The 9,704-nt window shown below is 49.1% G+C and overlaps 1 protein-coding gene across 1 annotated transcript; it reads right to left on the reverse strand.

Moving 5' to 3' along the window:
- Window positions 1–1,162: 1,162 nt before the first annotated feature.
- Window positions 1,163–8,837, reverse strand: AREG (amphiregulin). Its single transcript, XM_029964530.1, is given in 7 exon segments — window positions 1,163–2,396; window positions 3,349–3,451; window positions 4,804–4,962; window positions 5,413–5,596; window positions 8,160–8,336; window positions 8,605–8,776; window positions 8,778–8,837. Coding segments are annotated over 6 exon segments (840 nt in total). The 3' UTR covers window positions 1,163–2,396; window positions 3,349–3,363.
- Window positions 8,838–9,704: the final 867 nt, after the last annotated feature.

Raw genomic sequence — 9,704 nt, forward strand, 5'->3', positions numbered from 1 at the left:
GAAGAAGAGGCTAATGGCTTTCAAAAGGGAGTTGTAATCCATCCCCAGTCTCACTAGGCCATGGCTTGGTTACCACCAAGATTGAGCTTGTTTACTCCAAAGCAAAAAGCTTGGCAGGACTGACAGAAACAGCTTTTCTTGCCAGAGCTCTAATAGCCAATGTCTGTGGAAAAGCCGCTTGGAGAAGTGCTGTTTACTTTGGTAATGAAGCAAGTTCCCTGGAATGAAGTCTCGCAATCTTCCCAAGAGATGTTGCAATACGTTTACCTGTACCTCAGCTACATATAGTCCTGGTTGCTCTCAGAGCCTGGGAACTCCTTGGCCAGCTCAGGAGGACAAGGACAAGGCACCTCAGCAACTCCAGCCAGGACTAAGCTCTAGTCCTACACTGGATACACAACCTGGCTCCTAATTGCCTTCTATTTCCTTAGCTCTACTTCAAGCTAAGCCACAGCCAACAACACCTCTTGAAGATACTTATGAAAAAAGGGCCTCAAAACAAAGTTCTCTATCTCCTTCTTTTTAATCGTGACTTGAAAGCCAAACTCACCCCCCGACACTCATTTTTTTCAGGCAACTCTGAGCTTAGACCCCAGCTCACTGCTAGAAGTGCTTAAAGAGCACATTAGCACACAGTTGGACTAATAACTACAGGGGAAGAAAAGAAACTCCAAGCAGACTGTAGAGGTCAAGGCTCCCTTTCTGCTTAGGGAGTCAGTGGCCTGAGGCTATGTTGCTTTTCCTCATTTATTTAAGGCCGTGTTTCAAGCCGCTGTCCAAATTCTCTCTGACCACAGAGATGAAAGGCTCTCTCCATTCAATATTCCCAGCTCCGGAGTCAAGTGCAAAGGGATACCTGTTGGCTCAAACTTCAGTCTGAGCTTTTGCTTCCAGTGAGGTGGCTCGCTTAGCCTCTCCTGAATCCAGAAAGTAGAAGATCCCTTGGTAGGTGAATGAAGTGGACTTCCTACCGAAACAGGCACTTGCATTTCTACACCGTGTTAGTAAGAGCACCCAGACTTGACACAAGCTCCTCACAGCCCTACTTTGTGCTCCTAAGCATTGAAATTCCTGCTTTGAGGAGAAACCAGGCTCTAATTTCAAGTGTTTACTATGTATTCCCAAGAGCAAGAAAAAAATCTTACCATGATTAGGTTATGTAAAAAGTTTAATTATAAAATAAATAAGTTTGTTATGGAAACATTAAATATTAAATACAGTAATAAATATTTACACATTTACAGATATGACTTGACAATTAATGGTGTTTCTCTGCTACCAGAAGAATTCTGCTCTGTTTATACAGAACACAATCACTCTTCCAAGAAGAAACTGAACTCAAATAATACTCTGTGCTCAAGACTGCAGTTAAGAAACCAAGGACACTTGGGTCAGAAAAGATTGAGGTAAGATTCCTTCGCACCAGAAGGTAAAGCACAAGAGACCATTGCTTGCAGAGTGCCAGTGCCTGAATTTAGTTCTTCAAAGGAACAGGTTCTTGGTCAAGTTTAACTGATGGGATCTGATGTGAAGCATTTTATACTTTAAGCACTGCTTAAAGCAGCAACAAGTATCTGGGTAACAGAAGTACCTTTGTGTTTAGAACACATGGGTCCAAGCTTATCAGCTGGTTTGAGCATGGATCTTTTCCTTCAGATACAAAGTTCAGGTCTTGCATTTACTGTCTCAGCATCCTGAGGAGACTGATTTTACCCCAGGCTAGCACACACACAAACGGATAGCTCCACTCACACCACGAGTCCTACAGAACTCTGAGGGATTGCTTCCACACACACAGTAACAGAACCCAGATGTGGCTGACAAAGATCTGTCACCAACGCCCTACAAGTCACAACTAGAGATGAAGCTCTTGGAAGCCAGTATCGACAGGGAGCACAGTGACAAAAGAATTGGGTTTTTTATCCACTGAGGTCTCGGGAGAGAAGCCATCCCAACCTCTTCCCTTTTTCGCTTTGGTAGAAAAAAATTTTCTCCCCTCCATCCACTCCTGAAAGCGGCAACAGGCTCTCTCCCTTAGAGCTAGAGCTGCCAAAGGAAACTTGCTAAGAGAGCAAAGTCCATCCACACCACAGCAGAGACTGGAGCTCCAGCAGGGACAGGGAGGGCTCAGCAGCAGTAGTCTCTTGCAGGTCTTGACAGCAGGTCTGTCCCCCACAGTGCCAGCTCCTTCCACGTGGTTGTGCCAAGATGCAGCAGTAACTGTCCTCCCCAGCAAGCGATTCAGCAGCAAGTGGCCTGTTGACATCTCCTTGGAGCAGCCTCTGTCTTGATGAATCAGGGCTTAGTGGCAACAGCTCCAGCCCACAGTGTCCAGGTGGATGTGTCAGGTAGCCAGAGGTACCCTGCAGGTTGGCAATGGCCACTTCAGAATTGTTCTGTAAGGGGTAGACCAGGCACATTAATCACCACCCAAGACATGAGCACTTTGTACTAGAAACGTGGCAAACCTGCAAGCAAGGCAGGTAGGTTAAGGACATGCACACACCTGAGAACACTCTGCCAGATACTCTTCAGCTTTGAGTAAGCTTTGAGCAAAACCCTCCAACTGTCACTGGAAAAGTTGGAAAATGTCTATGGCTGACACATGGCAAAGCAAAGCTTCACAGCTCTGCCAGAACTTCTCAGGGCTGTATTTTATGGCTTCCTCCTTCAGCCTGCAGCATAACTCCTATTCAATAAGGGTCCTTGAGTCTGCTGTTTGATATACTTTGGCTCAAGAGAGACTAACTTGCCTGCTCATTAAAATCCACTAGATCACTCTCAGAAGCAATTCATGCAGGCCAAGGAACTTTAGGCCTCAGTTGCTATGACAGCATGAAACTTGACTGAGAGGCTATCTGTGGTGCTCACAGTTGGCAGCTTTGTCTTGTTCTACAGCTTCTAAGCACCAGAAACTTCCTGACACTCTCCTTGCACAGAGGACATGGAAATGCTCTGCACTTCTCTTCTAATAGGTCGTGACTCACTTGGCTGCAGCACCATCTTCCATGATGGAAGTCTACCACTGTTTCTTGCAATAAATCTGCCTCTGCCAAGATATTCAGGACTCTTTCTTCTTAGCTCTCCTTTTCTCACTACAGCTTCCTATCCTCACTTGGTCTTTAAGACAGCAGCCAGAAATTTAACAGAGCTGTTGAACAACTTGCACAACTCAGGTGGTTTTGAGAAACCAGAAAACCAAGCCAGTTGTTCATATGTAACCTATGTGTTTCGAGGTACTTGGAGTGTTAAAAGTGAATTATTAGCTTTGCAAAACAAGCATGCAATTCTCGTACAGGTAACTGCAGCCTGGAAGGGTTGAAAGGCATTTAAAGTCAGCATTCATACCTGCTTTCTCCCCATTTACACACCAACATGGCCATTTCTGTTTTCTTGTCGGAGTTTTTTCCTTTCTTCTTTCTCTTCATACTGAGGACACTTTTTCCTGACCCTGTGGAATTACGGCATGTTAGAGATGATTTGGAACCCCGACATACGTCCTGTTGTCACCTGCCTCCACATCCTCTGCAGCATTTAGACTCATGTCCTTTGAATCCTCAAACAACTTCTTGGCACCAGGGAGTTTTCAAGACAGTTTTTAAGCATTCAGCATCAAGCAGTATCTGACAAAACCAGTAAGCCCCCAAGCTGGACACTGGCAGTTTTGCCTCACAGAGACAGGGCTTCTTGGCTTAAGGCGGATTAGGGAGCAAAATGAAGAGAGTTTATCGCTGGGACTGAGCAAAGCACCAGCAGACCTTCTGAGTGTCAGATTTCCTGGTGGCTTTAGCCAACAGCTGCAGAGACCAGATTGCTTTCCTCCTCCCAGCTTGTGAGGGTTCCTAACATGAAGCAAATGAACCCCAGAAACTACTGATGATCACTTGCTCTTAACAGAACTGGTTATCTCCCCTAGCAGCAAGGAATGAGGCAGTGTTCAGAGAGCAAGCGTTCATCCCAGCATTCCTCAAGTTCAGAGCTAAATATGAAGCAACATTGAAATGACAAACGCACACCTTGTTTCCTGAATTGCAGGAAAGGGTACAGCACGTACCCAATTCAGCTGATGTACCTCATTAAGATCTAAAATTAGACTGAACCTCTGAGATTCTGTAGCATCCCAAGCCTACAGTGCTGGAGCTGCAGTGGCAGAACTGGAGGGCTGCTCTAATACTCAGTTTGATATATCACTTGAAACACATACCCAGAAAAGCTCTTTGAATTTATTTCCGACAAAGTCCCAGATTCTGATGACCCACCACACTGAACTGTCAGCAGCTGGTTTGGCTGGAATAGTTGTTCCCCCCATCTTAACAGCCAGCAGAATTTGGGACCAACAGCATTTGTCTCCCTATTTGCTTTCTCCCAAGTTTAAGTACTGAAGCCCAGCAATCTCCGTTAACAGATGGATTCCCAGAGCACCATTTCCTTCCCTCCAGCTGTGTACCCAGCTGTTGGATAACAGCCATGCATCAGGCTGTCACATGGCCGCATGCAGGCTTCTCCACAGGGATTAGGGAAGGCACTGCTGTGTCAGCATCAATGCTCCTCAGCTTCCTGCTCATGTTGTGCAGCACTGTAACTATCCTGGTTGTACCAAGAGCAGAAAGGCTCTTGGTATACAAAGTAAGGGTCACAGACCTTGCTTCTGCCCTCCAGATCTATCTGAGCTGGGATAAGAATTCAGCTCTTTTGGATGCTTTTCACACAGGTAATTCCGATGAGCCACGCACATTTCAGGGTTATTGGGCACAGCACCACTCACACTTCAGGCAGACAGACACCATAGAGGATAATACTTACTGCACTATCACAATGATAAGTACAGTAATGAAGCTGATGCTTGAGAGCAGGACAGCTACCACTACCAACACAGTCTTGGAGTAGTCTGCCACGTCATTCTTCCTTTGAGTCTTCATGAACTGTTCACCACAGCGCTCACCAAAAAAATCCTGATGACACCTGCAAGTAAATATTAACACATGTTCTTATCAGCTCTGGTGCTGTCTGGAGCCAAGGACACCCACACACAATCAAACCCGACTTAGGCATCTTCCGAGTTTCCCATGAATCTCAAGATGCTCCCTTCAGAGCACGTTCATGAAAGGCAGTCACTGCTCTAGCACAAGGTTTGTCAGCATTTCAACAAGTCGAGATTAGTTTGGGTGTGATGTTCCAGAAAGACACGCCTTTTCATTCTTTTGGTTTGAGTTTATGACCAACTGATGAGTTCAGTGGCTTTTTATGCATCTCAGATTCCATCATCACTTAATTTACATGGCAGAAAGATTCTCAGTCAAAATACAGCAGGAGACGGACTTAGGCCAAGTTGACACCGATTTTTCCTCTGAGCCCTCATACGCCACCGGCTCATGGCAATCACACCTAACTCACAAGGTACAAGTAACTTACTTGCAGGTCACCATCTGGAGATGTTCTAGGTATATGCATTCTCCGTGGATGCAAAAGTTTTTGTATTCCATTTCACAGGGAGTCCCTTTTTTCTTGTTTTTGCCTCTGTTTTTCTTCCTTCTTGATTTGCCAGCACTCTTCTCACCCCCCCTCTTTGTAGGCTTGGGTTTAACCACAGGTTCAACTGGAAAAAGGACATGATGACTCTATGCAAGTGCTAAGAAGCACAATTCTGAGAAAATTGAATTAGAGAGTTTGGGGAGAGGAAGGAGAACGGTCACTGCAAGAGAATCTGTGACCAGGAAGCACGGGATGCAAGTGAGCATATACCTGGGCATCTCACACCCAGCACAAAGGCAGCAAGCTCAGCAGCTCATTAAAGCACAACTCTGCCACCCTTAAGTCCTGTGCCATGCAGAGCAGAGGCAGTAGGAACAGACGGGCTGACAGCCACCACAGCTGAAGTGCAGCAGAGGTGAAGGACTGCAGCATTTCACAGCACAATATGCCTGAGTGCAACACACAGGTTCAAGCAAAGGCCTGTAAAGAACATAGAGCTGATGCTGAGCCAAGCCATCCCCTAACTTCATATTGACTCAGATACAAGGCTAATGGCCTCCATGGCTCTAAACTCTCCATTTGCATCAGTGATGAAAGGCATTGTAACTCGCTAGATAGTCCTGGCACTTGCTGAGGGCAAGAGAGCTTGCTATCCTGGTTAGCATACTTGTTTCTCCTCAACAACCTGCACTGCTGTCCTCAGCAGGACAGAGTTCCTTTACAGTTCTGCTTAGTGAGAGATGCCAAGCGCAGGGAAGGAGTGAACGCAAGAGAGCCCGTGAGAGTCAGGTTATTTGCTCTGCCGCTTACTGCTGCCCCTCATTATCTCAATTAAGACAAACCTCTAGAAGAGTGTGGTTTAAAACCCTGGTGACTTAGTAGCCTTTGGATTTAAGAAAGGGCAATCATCTTCCCTTCGCTGAGGAGAACAAGCCAGACACTTAGAGTCAGAAGCTCCAGAGCTGCCCCCCTGCAGCAAAGTTCGGTAGTGCGGTTTTAGAGGGAATTGGCAAAAAGTTTTTTCTGAAGAACCCACCCTGTCACTGCTACCCATGGCACAAGTCTTCTCAGAGCAACACGCTGCTACTCAGGACTAACAGTTACCCGGGAGAGTTTGAATAGGACTTAGAAACAGCCCAGTTATTTGCAACACACTTCAATTTCCCTCTTGCGCTCTGCAGACCTAACGAAAATCATTTTTGGATGATTAACATTTCACCCAGAGCACTATGCACACAGGCAATCACCACAATAGGGCACAACTGGATCTAACTACTTCCTAACCCTGTATTTCTGGTGCTGAGAGCCCACACAAAGGAACGAGGTGTAGTTCACTGTTGTCTAGACAGCTGATCATTTTAACTTCTAGGGCAACAAGCCTGGCTTGAAGTTACTTAAAAGCAAAAATGCCTTCAGCAACCAGAAGTCTGATTAAAATGGTATAAGCTATATTAATATGTAAACGAGGAGCACTGTTCCTGCAGCAAGGTTTCCTGTCCCTGGAAGTGTGAGCTCACTCCCGACAGCCGAGGCCCCTGTTCTGTCCCGTCCAACTTGATCTTTAGGTTTGCGCTTTCATAATTGAGGCCGCTTCCCTTCCTCCCTCTCCCAGGCTCAGCTTGTCAGCTTGATCTCCATGTCCCTGTCTGCAAGCTGCATGGCCAGGAAAGCCATCCCAAGCTGAATCATAACAGCTTGGAGGCTCCACAGATAAACCTCATGCCAAGCAGAAGAGCTGGTCTACAAACCAACCACCTTCAGTAACAAGTCTGGTTTCTGTGCAGTTAGACAACACTTAAGTCACCCAAGCCAGTAGTTTTACAGGCTGAACTGCTTGATAACACTGACAAGCCTGTTTCCCCTGGAGGTCCTCATGAAAACTTTCAGCAAAAAGTCCATAAATTCTCTGAACTAGCCCTCTGGAGCAAGGTCCCCCCCTCCTCTTTAGTCTCATTCATGTCGCAGAGCGTTCCCGCAGAAAAAGCAGTACTCAGATCCACCCTGGAGGCAACAGGACCAGCCTACTCACACCTACTGAGGTTCAAATCACTTGTAGATACCTGGCTTGTACTGCAATTGCACTTAGCGCAGAAACAACAAAATACTCCCATCCCCACAATCAGCCGGGCTACTCACAGCCCTGTTAAGTAGGCAAATTACAATAAATACACACAACAGCTATTGGCAGCGAAGCATTGCTCTAAAGCTGCTTAACAAACTTTCCTGCAGCCACTTAAGGAGTTTAAGTGTCTGCTTTCCCAGGACATTTCAGTCGACTCCAACCCAAATAAGCCACCATGAGAAAACACCCAGAAAATTCTTGGAGCAAGACAGACAACCTGGAGTAAAACAAACCTGGAGGTGCTGCCAAAGAGCACTTTCAAATGCCACTGATGCTTCCACGCTAAGCAGGTGGTTGCTACCTCACCGCAGCCCTCCTGTCAGGTTTATCAAGACGTAAAGCTACACACAGCAAGTTACCAGCTAACCTGGAGCTTTCACACACCCTGGGCATACTCACGCTAAGTTCCCACCCCTGACAGCTATTTCTAAAGCAGCAGTTTCAAGCACAAGCACGTTTTTGCTCCGTACTCCACGAGCTAAGCACAGCAGCCTTTACAAGAGAAATAAGGCTTAAGTTGGGGCTCGTTAGTCGCGAGACACCAGCCCCGGCGCCGCCGACTCACCTCGGATCAAGTCGTCCACAATGTACTGGTGGACGGGCGGCGCCTCCTCGTACTCCTCCTCATCCTCCTCGTAGTCGGGACCCGGCACGGGCTCGCCCTCACGGCTCTCGGGCTCCCGCTCCGCGTGCCGCTGCGGCTCGGTGGCGTTGGGCGAGGACCCGGCGGCCGCACGGCTCGCTGTGAGGGAGGGGAAACGGCGCCGTGGGCAAAGGAGCCACCCCAGCCGAGTCCCCTCAGGGTCCCTCACTCGCCTCAGCACCTTCCCGCCCGCGGCGCGAGACCCCTCGCCTCAGCGTCCTCCCGCCAACGGCCGTGCCGCGCGCAGGCTCCCCTCAGGCGCGAGCCCCTCGGCGGAGCGCCCCCCTCCCTCGGGTGCGATTCCCGGCCCCTCAGGCGCGAATATCGCCCCATCCCCCGCCGTCCGTCCCGTGCTGGCCGCACGCACCTGCCAGCACGGCCAGCGCGGCGATCAGCGCCACAGCGCGGCATCGTCGGTCCCGTGAAGGGCGGCGACGGAGGCAGAGAGGGAAGGGGAAGGAATATCGCGACAGGTGCCGTCGGCGCACAGCGCTCCATGAAGCCGCCCGCCGCCACGCCCGCTTTATGGGCGGCCGGCGTGGGGCGCGGACGTGGAAGCGGCGTCAGAGGGGCGGGGCGAGAGGGGCGGGGCGGGAACATGGAATCACGGAATCCCAGGATTACAGAATCAAAGATTCCCAGAATAGTTTGGGGTGGGAGAGACCTAGATGACCATCTGGTTCCACCCCCTGCCATGGGCAGGGACACCTTCCACTAGACCGGGCTGCTCCAAGCCCCGTCCAGACTGGCCTTGGACACTTTCAGGGATGGGGCAGCCACAGGTTCGCTGCGTAATCTGGATCCGCCGTGGGTCACAGCGCCGGGGACGCGCCGCGTTATTGCGGGCACACCTGTCTGTCTGCGGGCTCCCGTGCTCCTTGTTCTCCCCGCCTGTGTCCCAGAGAAACGTTTTCCAGCCATAAACCCATCGATCACCCACCCCTTGCCGAGATGCCTGTGTGTGCCTGCTTGAGCAGCGCATGAGTAACAGCTGAGTAAGTGGTGGCATCCACCCGGGCAGGGACAAATGCGCTCCATGGGGGCACTCTGGCTCACAACTGCCCTTCCCGGAGGGCACCTCACAACGGACATCTCTCCGAGATGCTGTGTGGGGAAGCGGGAAGCACACCCACTTTAGAATCACAGAATCATCAAGGTTGGAAGAGACTTTTAAGATCACCAAGTCCAACCATCACTGCCACTGTAACCCCTAAACCACATCACCCAGCTCCAGAACCAGATGCTTCTTGAACACCTCCAGGGGTGGTGACTCTACCACCTCCCCAAGCAACCTATTCCAATGCCTGACCACCCTAACACTGAAACCATTTTTTTTCTAATACCTAATCAGAATCTCCCTTGTTTAAGGCCATTTCATTGAGTCCTCTCACTGAAGGCATGGCAGAAGAGACGAGCCCCCACCTCATTACGACCTCCTTTCAGGAAGTTGTAGAGAGAACTACTGCT

Source organism: Manacus vitellinus, unplaced genomic scaffold, assembly GCF_001715985.3.
Source record: "Manacus vitellinus isolate BGI_N305 unplaced genomic scaffold, ASM171598v3 scaffold_73_pilon, whole genome shotgun sequence".
Taxonomy (NCBI): Eukaryota; Metazoa; Chordata; class Aves; order Passeriformes; family Pipridae; genus Manacus; species Manacus vitellinus.